Source organism: Cyanistes caeruleus, chromosome 7 (genome assembly GCF_971803275.1).
Source record: "Cyanistes caeruleus chromosome 7, bCyaCae1.hap1.1, whole genome shotgun sequence".
Lineage (NCBI taxonomy): Eukaryota > Metazoa > Chordata > Aves > Passeriformes > Paridae > Cyanistes > Cyanistes caeruleus.
The window spans coordinates 14,737,817-14,754,743 of record NC_141707.1 but is presented as its reverse complement, the minus strand read 5'-3'; the positions used below and the strand labels follow the sequence as shown (position 1 = coordinate 14,754,743).

The following is a 16,927-nucleotide window of genomic DNA, read 5'->3' as shown; positions in this document are numbered from 1 at the left end:
TGGCTGTGTTTTTTGATCCTTCCACAAAAGTCTAATAAAATCAAAGAAACATGGGTCTGCCTGTGGTAGACTTTAATATGCAGGTTGTAAGTACAGAATGAGCAACAGGCTTATGTAAGTTTCGGTTTATGATTAGTATTAAGTTGTCATATTTGATCTTCAGTGGTGGCCTCCATTCTTCTTTGGAGGAAACAGTGAGTATTCAATGCCCAGAGCTATGATGAAAGCTGCAGCTCCCCACTTGAGTCCCCTGGTAAAGATTTCTGTTATGGTGATAGGTCTTGCAAAGCTGCCCTGGTATCTCCAGGCTTCATTACTAGAAAGGAAAATGGAAAGAAAAAAGAAAAAAGGTCACTGGAGCCACTGCAATACAACTGAACAAGAATATATATATATATATACATACATATATAAAAGAATGATGAAGGTATTTCAATTAGATAGACACTGAAGCTGTACAATATGTTCTGTCATTTAAGCATCAGGAATTTCAAGTAAAGTTTATGATATGAACTCTAACCCTTACCACGTAACTTGAGATACAAGTACTGCCAGTAAACCACACAATTATATGAACAGAATCACCTCCCTGAAACAATGTAATTGTATTCTTCTGTTTTTACTCTGTAACAAATCACAGCCCACTAGCACTTGTATGGATTGGACTAACTACAAAGGCTAGTCACTGTACTAGGCAGTATGTAACACAGTCAAATCTTCAGACATTTTAGTGTGGAGACACACAATACAACACTTAACTATATAAGAGTCAGATGATTTTAAAAAGAAAGACGGAAAATATGGTGTTTAGCTTGAGCTACAGAGTATGTACAAACTTCACACTGTTGTGCCTTGCTGTTTTCAACCTCTATTGTTATTGAAACATTAGTCACTGCTCTGACTACAAATATTTATTTATTTGTAGCACAACCAGTGTGATCTATGGAGATGGGTGTAGTTTGTCTCTTGTAAGGACTCAAAAGTCCTTAAAAGGAAAAAGAACCAAGCAATAAAATAAGAACTGTGATTTTGGGAGAAGAGATGGGGGTTTAAGCAAGGGGTGTAGATATTTGTGTTCACAGATAATCCTCTTGTGCAGATGGATTTTGTGGCTTGGGATGAAAGCATATCGGCATGGAAGAATAACTTCTAGGTGCCAGTGTAGAGTCTAATTGATACAGACTTAAAGTTTACAATTATGACATCTTTCACAAAGTTTATTTTGTATTTAATATGTACATTAATATGCATTTGCCATAAAGGTTGAAAGCAGATTCCCTGTTAAAATGAACTCAGCATACCAAAGGGGAGGGAGCTCTGGAGAGGGAGACTTTTTCAAGACTTGTGCAAGACATTAATAATTCAATCTTCTGCTACACTACTGAAGCAAGTAGTGTGATACTTTAAGTTCTCATTTATTAAGGAAGAGTGGCATGATACTTGTACTCTCCTATGGAATTGATGTACTACTTTATGTAAAATTTAAAAAGTTCAGAAGGAATCATCTCATGCTTTGGGTTTCACTTTTTTCCTTATTTGACCCCTGATGATGGGCTCAATTATTGGCTCAATCCCCTTCTTTTACCAGAGAAACAAAAATTTTCTCTTATCTTGGAGGGACAACAAATATTATGGTGTCTTTTCCAGTGTGTTCTTTTGCAGCCCTTCCTGAAATTGAAAGTGTAGGTATTAAAGGTCAGGGTAGTTTACACTAAACCTCCAATATTAAACTGTTTTTGGTTTTTTGTTTGGTTTTTTTGGTTTTGTTTTTTTTTTTTTTTGGGAACAAGCCTATTGCTTGCTGAAAACAATTTTGTTTGAACCAAAGGGAAAACAAACTTATGCTGCTTGCACTCCACAGAAATAGAGGCAAGATAAATGTGACACAGGCCTAGAAAATTCATTAAAGGCTGGTATTTCAAATTATTCTTATCATTAAAAGTATGATTTATGCTTACATCTTTAAACTATTCCAAAGAAATGAAAACAGTGCTGTCAGCCTCAAACCCCTCCACAGGTTATTTAACAACTTTTTTAACAGATTACCTATTTGCTCTTCCATTTTCCTTGTAGTGATTCACAGTAAAGCCTTTTCTATGAAAACTACTGGAACAGTTTGCTCATGCGGCCTTTCCCTTACAGAAGGGCCAGACTATTCAGCACAAGACATTTGGTGTTTTCATTCCCCAAGATGAAAGGGTGGTTGAACAAAGTACTGCATAATTCTTGTCGTGGAAGAAATACATTAAGCCCTGTTTTAACAGCTGCCTAAATACCTAAAAAGGAGGGGATATTCACTGTAGAGTGGTAGCATGGGAAGTAAAAAGCTGATTCTCCATGATGTCATTCACAGTTGAATGCAATTCCATGCTGTATACATGTACATTTCTTCTTTTCAAATAAAGGCTTCCTGCTGTGTATGAGGAATGCTATTCCTACTCAGAATGTCAGTGCAAGTTCCATCATCTTCATCAAGACCTGAGCACACAATCTCTCTACAGAGAAGGATAGGATTATTCACGTGTGCAGACCAAATACTACTTAGATGTTCTGATAAATGAGGTATTGGTCATTGTGCCTGATCTGTCTCAGCATGAAACATCACAAAGTGCAAGGCTGCCTTGCAAGATGTGGAGGCTGGTCAACGTAATGCAAGGTGTGACCTTCACACAAAAAGTAAATAAAGACTTAAGTGAAATTCTGACTAATTTCCACTTTTTACCAAAGAAAGAATGATCTACAATGACAAGATCACAAGGTTGATGCTACAAGATGATGCACCAAGATGATTTTTGAGGCTCTTGCACTTACCGAGCCCACGGATCCCTCAAACCTCGTTTAGCCAGCCTTCTCTGCACCTCCTCGAGGGGAGTCCCCTCCACCTTCCACTGCCTGTAGTCAGGGAGTTCCACTTTGTCATGGCCATGGCCATGGCCGTGCTCACTTCCATGTCCCATACCTAGAGGAAAAGGTCAGTTTGTTACTTTGCAGACAGCATAATCTTATTTTTATACACTTGCAAAGAACAATCTCCTGTACAGGAAGAATAGGGAGGCAACAAGTGAAACAGAACAAAGAGCCAAGGGACTTTGTGTTGTTTCAGAGGTTGGTGATGATGTGCAGTAAAGCAAACTTAAGCGTTACTGTGTTGTAAGTCACTACATTCATGGCGCACCTATGTCAACCTTCTGTGCCAGAGAAGCGGGTAAGAAGACCCAGGGCTTCCAGTGTCTATAAATGCACTTCAGCAACACAGCCCCCCACAACTTCAATAATTATTCTGGCTCCAGACTTTCCAGCATAATCATAAAGACTTGGGAATAAAAATTTTTGATTTGGGTGTGGGAAAGCTATGATTGCTAAGCTCTGACAAAAAACCTGAGAAAAACAAAGACTTGGCTCCCCAGCTCCTTTTTCAGCTGCCTCCAGTTCAGCCAGATGTAACTGGCATTCAACAAAACCAGGACAGCTGCATGGACAAGGAAATGCACCTTACCAGTCACTTGATGAGGCTGAAAAATGCATGCTCTATTTACATGCACCTTGGAGAACTATAAAAATAGTAAGTTTCACTTTGAAATCAGATGTGAAGCTGAACATTTTCAGTGAGATCACGAAGGACTGGAAGAAAATGATAGCTTTTAAGGCTCCATTTTCACAAAGCACCTGAGTCTTCCTTGAGCCAAAGTTTCCCATTTTAACTCGTATCAGGTAGCACAGAACAGATTCACTGTCCTTAACTTTTAGAAAATGACTGGAATGCAGGACACAGTTTCAAAGCCCGTAACTCTTGAAGATGACTCCAGGCCATGAAGGCAAGCACAGAGACTTCGTTGCATGAGAAAACTTGGAGAGCAGCACTAACACTATCGTTGCCGAAAAGCTCCAAGCAAATTAGACCCCGGGCTCCAACCCTGTGATAGAAAAGCCTCTCTCCTACCAATATTCACCTTTACAAGAGAAGGTTATGTCCTGTCACGCACACGCCGCGGCCAGCGGGCTGCGCTGCAGCACCAGCCAGGCGCTCTCTGCCGGCACAACCAGCACAAGCTGTGCCCAGAGGTCGGACAGAGCGGGGCAGGGAGGGCGCGACCCGCAGTGACAGCCACCCCCACTCCCACCCCCGCCGCCGCCTGCCCTGCCCGCACACGGACACGCCGGTGGCAGCAGCACGGCCCGGTGCCGGTGCCAGCCCCGCCCGCGGTACCTGCCCGTTCCGCGACCCTGCTCAGGACGCGGCCGCCACCCGGAACCGGAACCCAGACGAGGACCGGTCGCCACAGGAAGCGCGGGACAGCCACGCAGGTTCCGCGAAACTTCCGTTCCGGTTCTTTCCGCTGGCCTGGTGCGGACACAGAAGCCGTGGAGCCGCTTCCCGACTCTTTTCTGGGCTGCTGCCGCCCGCAGCTCTCCCGGCACGGCTCAGCGGGACAAGCCCGGCTCCAGGAGAGGCGCCGCGGGCTCGGGCCGAGGGCCCGGGGGCGAAGGAGGACAGCGGCCAATCAGTGCGCGGCTTCTTGCGGGGGGCGTGGCCCAATGGGCGGGCGCGTTGCTGAGGTGCGGGGTTGGCGCTGGCTGGAGGTGGCGGCGGAGGAGGAGAGCGGGGTGAGGGGGCGGCGGGGCCGGTGCTGGTGTCGGGGGCGGTGGGGCTTGGGTTGGCGCCGGGAACGAGGATCTCCCACCCTTCGCGGGTTGTCCGTCGCCGTCTGTCGCTGCCGGCTGTGCGGGCAGGAACGGAAGCCCCGCAGGGTCTGTGCGTGCGGGGGCGCGAACCGTTCTCAGCACTCGGGGCGCTTGCGCTCCCTCTCCTGCCCCTACTGCTCTGCTCCTTCTCCTCTCTCCCGTTCCCTCTCCGCTCGGACAGTGACCCTCTCCCCGCGCTTATGTAAGCCCCGGCCCCCCGCCCTGCCCGCGGGGAGCGGTGGCGGGGCCCGGGCAGTGCCCGCTCGCCGCCCGCCCTCGGGCAGGGGAAGAGGCTGGGGGGGAAATCGGAGCTCCCAGCAAGCCCGGCTGGCGCCAGGAACCGAGTTTCGGTTTTCAGTGGGTACGTCTTAAAAGAACATTGCTGTTTGTTTCCTTAGGAGAAGTGGGGAGACGTCCCGGAATCCTGGAAGTGCACTGAAAGGTAAGTGAAAGTGAGGAATTCTCTTGACAGCTGCCTCTTGAGTGAGGTGGTGACTTGGTTTCGCTGAGTGCTTCTGTCCGGAGCTCGGTGTTTTGCATGTGTGGCTATGTAACCGTGAAGTCTCAATTGCCTTAGTATCTGGTTAATTAAAATTATTTTTATGCTCATCAAGCTTGAGCATATAGTCTACTTCATCTAGAAAGAGACTGGTAAAAGTTAACTACACAGTCAGCGACTTATAAAGACTTAAATTATTCCTCAGCTGTCTATAGTACAACACTGTTTCTTTTTAATAGAATGCAAACTGTTATATTAATTTTTGATACTGGACAGACAGTATCATGAATGAAAAGATATTATAGCATGATGCTGGCAGAATTTTGGGATAGACTGTAGTGCCTTTTTCTAATATATTTTCATGGAAATCTACTTCTAGGTTTCAGGGGTTCTTAAATAGGGGTATTGGAAGTGCGTGAGAAGATTTCCAGGAGGAATGCCATTATCGTGTTATTAACAGTGAAACTGTTCTAAATAGGGTGCCATCTGTTTAATCCAGACTGCCTCTGTCTGGTTTCAGCATTGAATGTTTTTCCCAGTGAGATAAAGTAAGGAAGATTCAGCGCAGTCTTTTCTCAGGGTGAGAAGACACACACTTGTTTTTCTGTAATGTATGGGGGGGTGGAATTGTAGGAGGGCTCTTTATTTGTGAGGTGCTTAAACCCATCTTACAGAGAATGCAGTTCTGTTGGAGACTTGCAAGGTATTTATTGTTTCTTACTGTGGCTGAAAGTTTATGTGTGTGTGTCCAAAGTCCAATGGTGCTGAGGAATGTGAATATTTTTCCCAGATTTTTTTTTTTTCAGTGACCCATAGACATGTAAGATACCAGATAGCTTGGTTTTATTCTTTGAGAGAAAGATAAAAAGTTGTTTATTTTGTTTTGTTTTCTTCATGGTGCATGGAAGCCTGACTTGAGTATTATGCACAAAACTATGCTGGTATTGCTGAGTATGTTAGCAAGGACGTTCAGCTCTGATCACAGAGCATTGGCTTTGTGTGATCTGTTGTTCATGAGCAGAATTGAAGCAGAGGAGTGCACTTGGCAGGATTTGTCTTCAGGTCCACCATAATTTTCAAGGGTTAACAAGATTTTCAGTAGCTGTTTTACCTTCCCCTTCACCCCCCAAGTACATAAAAACTCACGGTAAGAAAAGCTTTGTGCAATCAGTTGATCTGCTCTACCATGTTTTACTTCCAGAATTTCCTTTTCTTTTCAGTATGGACCATACTCTTTTAAAAATAAGACTGCAAATATGAGGGATGTGATATTTTAGGAATATAGTAAGCTCTTTTATGCTGTATCCTTAAGTAAGTGAGTCTGCATAATTTCAAGGGACCTACAAGTGTTGCTACAGTGTGTTTTGAGAAGGAAGCTTCACTGTAATTACAGTGTCAGTCTGGAGAAATCAATAATATGTACAAGGAAATAACATAAAAGAAATTTTTATATTGTGTAAAAAAACCCCAACAAACAACTGAATGTCCTCTAGGAAGGAAAGGTCATTGAAACTCCATGTACAAATAATCAATACTTTCTGTGATTTATTCAGTTGGTGGTGGGTTTTGGTGTGATTTTTTTTGGGATTTTTTGTTTATTTGGTGGTGGTTTGTTTTTTTGTTTTTTTTTTTTTAAATTAATTCACACTGGTGATAATTACTGCAAAGATTAAGGGTTCTAGGGCAAAGTTATGTTAGCATGTATGCAGTCATGCTACTTATGGTTTGTTGGGATTCCTGCTTGTGTTGTTAAGCTAGAGGAAGGCTGCAGGGTTTCTTGGACAGCTTTCAAAAGTCCCTATTTCCAGAAATTTGTGTTGCTGTGCATTCTGGATTAAGAGATTGTGAGATACATTATAGGAACCACTCTTCTCTTCTTGTGTATCTGATATTCTCTCTAGCACTGGACAGTGTTTAGTGCTGTGCTCTATATAATTGTTTTCTGGAGTAGAGGACTGTGTGACTGACAGTGACTTGAAGCGTTTTCAATTTTGAGATGACAAGAAAGGGTTGTGGGGTTGTTGTTTTGGTTTTTCCCCTTCAATATCAGAATACATGTTTGAACTAATTAAACATTGCATCTTTTTCCCCCCCTGAAATTGCATGTTACTTCCTGTGGTGTTGTGTTAGTAGTCAGTTATGTCATTGTAAGCCTCTTGTCATTTGAATAAAATGGTTAATGCTGCTTTAATTACAATAAGGATGGAAAAGATCTTTCTTTAGTTCACCTTGGTTTCTTTGAATGCTTTAAAAAAAAAAAAGCTGTGAATGGTGGGGGCAGAAAATTATCTTCTCAGGCATCATTAGAGAGCTAAATATTTTATAGACAGTATCCAGTCACTGTTTCACCTCTGTTTTAGAGAAGAGATGGGCTGGAGCAGTAGTCTTAGTTTCTTTCTCTTTGTGGTGCTTGTTTGCTGGTGGGTTGTTGTTTGTTTGGTTTTTTTTTGGGCAACTCAAAGACCATTCTTCACAGGAACTGCCACACTGGTCTGATCTTTTATTTTCTCTTGAAGCCTAAGGCACTGAGACCCTGGAATGTGACATGATCATTGTTCCAAGTTCTGCTTGTCTACTACAGCTGAGCAGGTGCTCATTTGAGAGCAGGTGCTTTACTTTTACACTCTTTTTTTAGGATATAGGGTTGCTCCTTAGGTCAGCTCTCCCAGTCTCAGTGGGAATGATGTGTTGTATGGATTTTTGTTTCATATATATACTGAACTTATAAAAACTTTTGAGCCTAGGTATAGTTTTTGTAGATACCATGTTTTCTGTCAGTAAGAGCTGCACTTCATGTGTGAGAGAGCTGCATTCTGTTCTGTTTTGAACCTGTTACCTGAGAACTTCATGTGATACTCCCTATTTTCTGTATGAGAGGCAGACCTGTTTGGCTCTTCACCAAGCAGTTTAATACGAGTTGAAAATCTTTAAAGATCAGGGTCATGTGTTCACTTAAAGACTTGTCTGGGCTGGAAAAAAATTTTCAATTCCATTTCTTTTCTTGATGCTCTTTTTCTTGAATTAAGATATGAATGAGTATCAGGAAGTGAAGGTGGAGACTTCCCCAGCTGAGTCTTCTTGAAGGACATCTGTGCCACAGTAATAATCATTAAAGAAATCCCTTTCAGGGAAAACTGATCTGAGCAGAGACAGTCACAAGTAGTACAGTTTGACTGCTACTTCAGTCAGTTATTTTCATTTCGAAACACAATAATTGTGAAAGGTAATTCTTGACTTATTTAATGTTGTTTTCAAAATTTATTTATTTTTTTTTTAAGAAAGTAGTTTGAGTTTATGCTTGTATAACTCACTGTAGATGAAATGGCAAGCTAGTTGAATTTTTCTCTCTGCACCTCTGCTTGAGTAATTCCTGCTTCTAATAGCAAGACAAATAACTCAAATGTCTTTTTTAAAAATTTAGTCATAGGACAGAGTGGAGTGACTCAATGGATCTCCTTTATTTGTATAGAATTTTGACTTAAGTTTTTAAGCTTCAAATTAAAACTAAAGAGATAGAGGGGCACTTCTGATGAAACAACATATAGTTATTTAGGAAAACCCTACTGTAAAGCAAAATTCTGTATTACCAGCTGTGCTACGAAGAAAAGAACATAAAAACCAAGATCAGGTACTGGGTAAGATAGGATACAGTTTGCAAACGGTTTTCAGGCCATGCTGCAGGAAAAGCTTTTTATTGTGTGATGAATGGCCACATAGCAGTTTTTTTTGGTTCTGTTAATGTTACATCTTTCTATCAAATATAATGAATTTGAGCACAGGGTTCAATAGATGTTTTATTATTAATTCAGATGATTAGTGAAAGACAAAAATACCATTGGCAAGTCACTTTTTCAGTCTTCCTTGATTGTTTTCTGTTCTGTAGGCAGTCCAGCTTGCCTCTGCCGCCCACTGCCTATGTCAGATTTGCTGCCTTGACCTCTTGGTGTGATTCTGTAGAGAAATGCAGATTTTATGGTCAAATTTATTAATTTTTGCTGGAAATAGAGCACCAATAACAATTGGTAAGAGATCACACTAGGGCAGAGAAATAAAATGTTAGGTGTATAACTACTGCAAAATGGTAAACTACTTATTTATTTATCTGTCTATCTCGTAGTAGTGATTATCATTGCTATCATTTGACATTGAAAAATGCCAAATTCTCTAGCTGTCTAACATTGTTGAGCACAGGACCTGATGGAGATGGTTGGTGCAGTTTAAATCTGTTAAAACACTCCTCTAGGAATTCTTCTTTCTGCATATTCTGTGGGGTATTTTTTCTACAGGACAAAGTAGTTCATGACATCTCATATTATATTGTTACACAAGTACTTGGCTACCATTCCAAAAGTGCAAAGTGTGTGTTTTTGTGTGTTTTTGTGTGTAATCTCCATAATCTAGCTAATCTTACTATGTTTTTGTTGTAATTACTGTGATTCTTCAGAAAACGGAGCCAGTTAGATCTCCTTTAGGGGTGTCTGCTGGTGTTCTGTATAGTTCGTGAGTTCTTTAAATAGTTCCACGTTGCTGTTCCTCTGAATTTCTGCTTAACTGAGATGTGTGACATGGACATTTGTGCAGACTGCATGACTGCAGTTTGCTGATTCATACAGGCAAAATTGATAAGTCTGGAATATTTTTCTGTTTCTATTCCCTATATTTAGTAGTTTATAAATTTTAAACTGTAATTTTATTTACGGTTTTCCTCCCCTCTTCTGCCTTACCTTGACCCATATGTGAGCTGGGGGAATTATTTGACGTCTATCTGGAAGGACAGTGAGAAAATTTAAAAGAATAATCTCATTTTTCATGGCCATTCAGCTGAGAAGATATTGGATTGAAAGATAATGAGCTGAAATATGTGTTAAATTTGCTTGGATTTTTTCCTTCCTTTCTTAATTTATTTTATTTTTATTCAAGTAGTTTGGCTGTTCCTGAGAGTTCTGGTTTCTGTTTCTTCTGTACATCTCCTTATTTTCTGCTTTGTCTTTTCTGTTTCCTTTAGGTTTGAGGATATCTTGAGTTTAAGGGGAGGCTGGAGAGCAGCATGCCTGCCTCTCTTCTAATTTGGAATAGGGCCACAAGGTAGAGAAGCTGATTTAAAAAAGTTGATTTAGAAAAGCTTATGAAACAGTCCATAGTAGTTACTCAAGTAACTTTCCTAAATATCTTAAGCATGGGATCGTGGAGACACATGGGCGTAAGTGTAGCAGATTTTGTGGTAGAAATAGCTCCAGTTAGCTTGTATCTGTAAACTTGAATGTTATATTTTCTGCATGTGAAAAATAAGCTAGAATTTTAATTATTTTTTTTTAAACATTAGCTTTATGAAGGTGTGGTATCTTACAACTGGTGTGCTCCATGTGTAAGCTACTGTGTTGATTCCACCATCCCATTTAGTGTTGTGATGGCTGAACATGAGGGTCAATTGCCTTTCAGACAAAACATGTTTCAGAAAGTAGGAGGCTTTAAACTTAGTTCTAGAGGGAGTGGAGTGAACAATTTATCAAGCACCCTGGTACTTGCCATCAGAGTAGGGCAAAGAACAAAAATCTCAATGTTCAACTTTGAGTTTTGATATCTGTTTATTACTCTGGGTGACAGGTATACTTTTTTGAAAGGATACTTGATTGATTCTTCAGTGTATCCTCATGCTTTAGGGTTGGAAGCATACACCCATTTAAAAAGGGTAATTAAAAAAAGCTCACTACATAGAATGGGTCTTGGTCTTTAGTATCTGCAGCAGAGGGATAGCGAGATAATTGGTTAAAGTCCATTTACTGTTGTGAACTTACACAAGAAGTGATTGAGGAGTTTAAATGATAGTAATGTGCCCTTTTACATAGAAATGTAAGGCATGCTGACAAAGGATTTATCCTAGCACAAGCTCATATTTCTTTGTGTAACAGTGGAGAACTTTCCATTGCTTTTTTTTTTTTTTAAAGATGTTTTGTTGAGCCGAAACAGCATTGAGATGTAATCTAAATATGGACACATGGACACAGAGGGGAGAGCAAGGGGGGTTTAAATGTGAAATGGAAAAATTACTAGATCCTTCTGCCTGTGGGTTTGGGTTTTTTTTAAGGTGCTTGTTTCTTGTTCTTAGCATAGAGCAAGGCTTAGACGAAATTGCTGGGTTTCCAAAGCTGCTCCTAGATTGTTAATTATGTATTTGTTCTGTTTAGAAGTTATGTAATTGACAAACCACCATACCTGATGGTCTCCAATGTTGCATCTGTGCAATAATTTCAAATAGCATCCTTAAGCTTCTGGAAGTTACTAAACCATATTGGTGGCAATTTCTTGGGAAGAGAGATGCTAATGTTAGTCTTCATATGAGCTATTCTGATAGCTTTCTTCATGTTAATGGACTGCAGTAAATTGCAGTGCAAATCCTGCCATGTCAGAGTGGTAAGAGCTTCATGAACATCTCTGAAACAGTTTTGTGTTACCTATGGACATACAAATAGAGATAGGAGTCTTGGACTGGAAGGTAACTTGAAAGCAAATAGAAAAGAAATACCTAAAATACTAAATGTATTTAAGCTAAGCATTCATGCACTGCATATCTGCACTGTTTATTTACATAGACATCCTGTGACAGCAACCTTTCCTTAAAATCACAGGTGTCACATGGATTGCATGATTCTCCATTAAACAGGAGGGCTAGGGGAGGCTACTGCCTTTTCTGCCTGCTTACATCTGTGTGTCTGCCAAGACTTGTTTCATGTATTCTGAGTCTTCAGCTTTGCCTTCACCCGTCTTAGTGTAAACACCACATGAGTTCAAGAAGCCTCTGTGTATCTGTTGAATAAGAAAACTTTCTAGCTTGCTTTTTGTTTTTTGGGGGGAGAAGGAGAGAATAAGATTTTCTTTCTCCTCACTACAATTTGTGTTAGAAGTTGAGACAGCAAATAGAAATTTTATAACAGTTCAGGCATGACTTATCTGCGTGTCTCCAAAGAACCAACTGCAGAAGTAACCGAGATGCCCTTTTGTTTCTGCAGATGTTGAGTGGACTTGGACTATGCATGATCATGTAAGGGCAATTGCTACCTTCAGAATATGCACCTTTTCTGCATCAGTGGTCAAAATATTTGTGCAGTCATTTCTTCCTTGTAGGTACAGAAATGAAACGTCGTTGGATGTTGCAATTTGAGACTTTTGTTGCATTTGTCTCCTCAGCCACAGAAAAATGCTATTGAAGCATCTGAGTGTTTAAATCAATCAAATGGCAGCTGTGTTCCACACATACCTTGTGTTTCAGGAATCATGGCATTAAACTCTGAGAGAGAGTACATGCTTTGCTTTTTCATCTCTGTAGGTTAAATCCCTTCAATTAGCTGCAGGTTTAATAAGGTTTTTCACAGTTAATGTTACAGTTTACATGGCATAACTAAAACTACTGCACTAATTTTGCTTCTTAATTTAAATTAAAATGTTAGCCCTATATATCTAGTTTTTAACTTGCCTAATTAGCCCAAAATTAAACTCTGACATTTTTAAGGAAATGGTTGAAGATGCTCTAGTAAATTCCGTAATAATGCTTATATGTTAACTTAGTCATTTTTTCCCTTATCTACTTCAGTGTTTAAATTGAGTAAAACTTAGGATGCTAAGGCAGAAAAATAAATGTGCAACAGTGGGATTTCACATTTGTTGTGCACAAAGTCCTAATCAGGTTAAGATCATGGATGGATTCCAGTTCAAATTAGGGGTCAACGGCCAATACTAATTGGCATTGATGCTGCTGAAATTGTGTAACTGAGTATTGTGCTGGTTGACACAGTGTGTTTTGTGCCACCCCTCCATTCCTCCCCCCGTCTTTATTTGAGAACTTAAAATTTACTAAATATTCAAAGGTTAGTTTTGTTATTTCCTCTGTGCCCTTTTTCTTAGACTTGCAGGTTCCCGTCTGTACTAAAGACAGAAAACTAGGTAGGTTCAGTGCATGCAAAGTAGAAGGAAGCTCAAGAAAATTGAAGTACAATGCCTCTAGATGCTAAGTTTGTCTAATAAATGCAGAAAGTTTAAAGATGTGTGGTCAGTAGGGAAGTGGGACTGCTGTGACTTTTTTTTTGTCAATTGCTAGGAAAGAGCTGCTTCAGCACAGCTTCTTGTCATTTTACTGAAAACATTTTGCAGGAACCTTATCACACTTGGCTGGTGGAGATGTGTGTGGGTGTGATGGTCCATTGCCCTTCTCTGCTGATGATACTCCCATGATTTCAAATGACTGTATTTGATGGCTTATTTTGATAATAAATTTTTGGTCTTGTGAGAGAGAGGAGGGAACAAATCTTAAATGGACATTATCATGCTAATTAGGAAACCTTAATCACTTGGTTGTCCGTTGTCAGCTCTATCAAGTTGTGATGTATTTCACATTAATATTCCAATGGGTAGCTTTTGAAAGACAAAATATCTCTCCTACAGGGAAAGGATGCAGGCTTTTCTTGGCTTTATGCAGAACTCTAGTAGTAGTTATTTTATTGCTATTTCTATGAACGGCTGGGGCATTCTGCTTTAGTAATGTGTGCTGACTTTGGATAGATTGCAATGATTATCTCTTTGTCCTTCTAAATGCAGACTTTAGAGCTTTCTGAAATATGTAAGGTTGCTATAAGTAAATTCTGCATGTTTATGCATGTGTGTCGCATCTGTGGAAAACCGAAAAAAAATCTATTAGCATTTCCTTTTTTATTTCAGGGGAATGTTTGAAGTTGCCATCTTCTTGGTTTACTAGTTTAAATGAAACAGATAGAACTGATTAAGGAATAAAATTGTTAAAATATGTTATGAAAATCTTTTCAAAGTGCCAGTTGAATAGCTGGCAGATAAGGCAAAAAGCACGAGGATTTTCCCCCAGTTATGAAACCCTTGCTGCTCACTGATAGGAAATAATTATGGTGTAATCATCTTAACTTGCAAATCTGAACATAATTGCAAGTACGGGGGTGTTAGGTCTAGGTTTGTATTTTGTTCAGATCAGTTTTTTCATGTGCTGAAGGAGTCACATGTAGACTGTGCATGTTGGTTTTGGCTGGTTGTTGGGTGTTGGGGGTTTTTTGTTGTCCTGGTGGTGTGGGCTTTTTCTAAGGGTTTTTTTTTTGTTTTTTGCTTTATACCTGATTAGCCCTACTTTTTGAGAAGTTACTCCACGTTCTCTCTGCAGGTCCACTGTGTATTCCAGTGACCTCAGTATTTTAAACCTTTTGTCGAAGTTGCCCTTGAAAGACTCTGTTTGGTGGAGTATGCTGTATGAAAGATGAGTATATTACTTACACCAAAAATGTATAATCTAGCAGTTTCAGGTGCCTTCTGCTTGAACTTTGGTAAATGCTGCTGATCTCTATCAGCACAATTGCATAGGGAAACAGAACAGGCTTTTAATTAAACTCAGGCTTTGATTAAAAATTTTTGATGATGTGTTTGAAGAGAGTGAACTGAATTTGCTCTACGCCAGTATAACTAATGAAAAAGTAAAAGGTCATAAATGTTACCCGGGTGGGCAGTACCTGTAAAAGATTAGGCAAACTATTTATGTTTAGTATAGTTTACGTGGGTGTATTTCCATTTGAAGTAGATACAATATATGGAGTTTCTCAAATAAGATGAATGTTGCAAAAAGCAGTAGTATAACTCCTAACAAGTTTGCATATAAGGCCATCTCTGGTCTTTTTCCAAAGGTAAATTTATTCCAGAAACTTGAGGAAAGGAAAAGCAATGTTTTACCAACTGCTTTTGAAGTTTGTTTGGGTTTTTTTAAGCGGGAAAACTATTCAGTATTACAGACAAAAAGCCCGAGTATCTCTGTCTATGGATGAGGTTATGTGAAAATGGCTGAAGATTAGAACACTGAGTCCTTAGTGAGGATTTTTGTGTGCAAGAAAATATGTTTGAAAACCTAGAACATTGTAAAATTAACCATCTCTACATAAATTCCATTCCCCTGTCCACACAAAAAAACTTGGGTAATCATACCCATGAAGCTTGCTGCATGGATTTTCAATGCTGCATATCAAATCTGTAACTTTTCATAATCTTGAACACTTTCTGAACATACGTTGAGACAGTATTTGACAAAAAATTTAATTTTGTTCAGGCTATAAATAGAAAATATGTATGAAAATAGTGTGCATTTAAAATCCTGCTCTTGTTGATGCAGTGTTGGGGGGAGGAGGAGAAAAGGCTGTGTACTCCAACTGGAGTCTTCGAGCACCTGTGGAAGGCTGTTTCCTTTTTGTCTCTGTTTTGTTTTGTTGCTTGTTGTGGATTTGCACTACTTTATTTTTTATACTGATGTATAGCTTGGATAAGTGAAAAATATTGTGGAAAATCTTGCCTAACATGAAAGGTTGGGTTGATTGAAGTTGTTTCTGCTGTGTTTATGTTATGTTCCTAAAGGTATTATGTATGAAGTTTTGCCCTAGAAAAAAAAAAGTTTAAATTTCAGATTAAAAAACCCACAAAAAACATCCAAACCCTCCCCAAGTAACACCCCCACATATGTTAGTAACTTAGTGTCCTCACTATTTAAAAAATACATGAAAAATGAATCACTTCACACTAAAATATTAATTAGTCCTTTCTTATGACTGGTCGGTTTGTATTCTGTTGTAATGTTGGTTTAACAGTAGAAGAATAATGACTGTAAACAATATGCATTGTGTTTAACTATTCAGCAGTGAGGATTAATTATTAAACTCATACCAAGACAAGGGGCTACCTGGTGTAGTTGTTGCACTAATTTACATTTACTACTGTTTTAATTCTCACAGAGTTGTTTCACTGAGAAGCAGCATATAGCTCTAAGTAATAGGCCGCAGAGTGCCAATTGTAGTAAGCTGAGTTTCAGTTTCATGAGAGCTTCTAATGAGGGGATGAAAAGGGGTTACACTTTCTGTAGAGACACTGTTTCTTTGCCTGTTTTCTGCGAAGGAGAGTCCAACAAAGGCCATGTAATTTCCTGCTCTGGAGGAATCCTAGTGAAGTTAGTAGTAGGGCTGCTGATAAGAATCAATTTTTGTAGTACAATCACATTAATCAGTTGGGTCAATTATCTTCATCGTGATGTTCACACAGTTCTTAATGGATTGCGTTCTATAGAATTAGCATGGTCAGGAACATGTTTTATTTCTTATGTGTGGAAAATCTGACTTGTACAGTGTGTCTAATCTCACTATAAAATTAACAGTGGTTTTCTGTCTGTTTTGTGAGATTGTTCTTTGCAGTTCTTAAAACCCTTCTCTAACTTTCAGAAAATTAGTGTGAGACTGGAAATGATTGACACTGAAATGATGCTGTGATGCATGACATGAAGAAGACAAGTTGTTTCCTCTGCAGTGACAGTTGGAAGTAATAAAGGCAGCTACACTTCTGACTGTGAAAGTTGAAGCAGATCTTAGATTTCAGAATTCTTGATGCTACTCCTCTTTTACTCTCAATAGTGTAAAGCCTCTGTATGTGATATGAGTCCTCCTTGTAAGTGTGTAGGGTTCAACTTGCTCATATATTCCATTAGAGAATCTGATTCTCCATTAGAGATCTGGGCTGTTCTGAAATTGTGTCATCTTGAGTAGTGGTGTGGTCAGTGATGTTTCATTTAACTACATTTGTTGTTCAGTTTGCTTTTTAAAGTCTGGGAACTTGTAATTGAAAAGTAAGACCAGCCTACCAATCAGAATTAATTTTATCCTTGGAAACCGTGTATCTTAAATGTGAGTGAAGCATCTGAGTCACATA

The 16,927-nt window shown here is 39.6% G+C and overlaps 2 protein-coding genes across 15 annotated transcripts in view; one reads left to right on the top strand and one right to left on the bottom strand.

The window, feature by feature from the left end:
* Nucleotides 1–55: 55 nt before the first annotated feature.
* On the bottom strand, nucleotides 56–4,332 carry NDUFB3 (NADH:ubiquinone oxidoreductase subunit B3). 2 transcript variants are annotated; one of them, XM_086897301.1, is made up of 3 exons: nucleotides 4,208–4,332; nucleotides 2,812–2,959; nucleotides 56–316 (listed from the first exon to the last, which is right to left on the bottom strand). In XM_086897301.1, exons 2-3 carry the CDS (start codon nucleotides 2,955–2,957, stop codon nucleotides 160–162), a joined length of 303 nt encoding a protein of 100 aa, XP_086753427.1. In that variant the 5' UTR covers nucleotides 2,958–2,959; nucleotides 4,208–4,332; the 3' UTR covers nucleotides 56–159. The 2 variants fall into 2 exon arrangements, with proteins under 2 accessions (XP_086753427.1, XP_023786585.2); XM_023930817.2 differs by lacking the exon at nucleotides 4,208–4,332 and adding an exon at nucleotides 3,951–4,089.
* HYCC2 (hyccin PI4KA lipid kinase complex subunit 2) overlaps nucleotides 4,262–16,927 on the top strand; it is a 45,659-nt gene continuing 32,993 nt past the window's right edge. For 2 of the 13 annotated variants that reach the window (XM_086897187.1, XM_086897180.1), the window contains exons 1-3: nucleotides 4,493–4,557; nucleotides 5,082–5,125; nucleotides 5,703–5,762. The gene's annotated coding sequence lies outside the window, so the exon portion shown is untranslated. Of the gene's footprint in view, nucleotides 4,886–5,081; nucleotides 5,126–5,702; nucleotides 5,763–16,927 lie in introns of all 13 variants that reach the window. The other 11 variants (XM_086897186.1, XM_086897179.1, XM_086897182.1 and 8 more) reach the window with 9 other exon arrangements.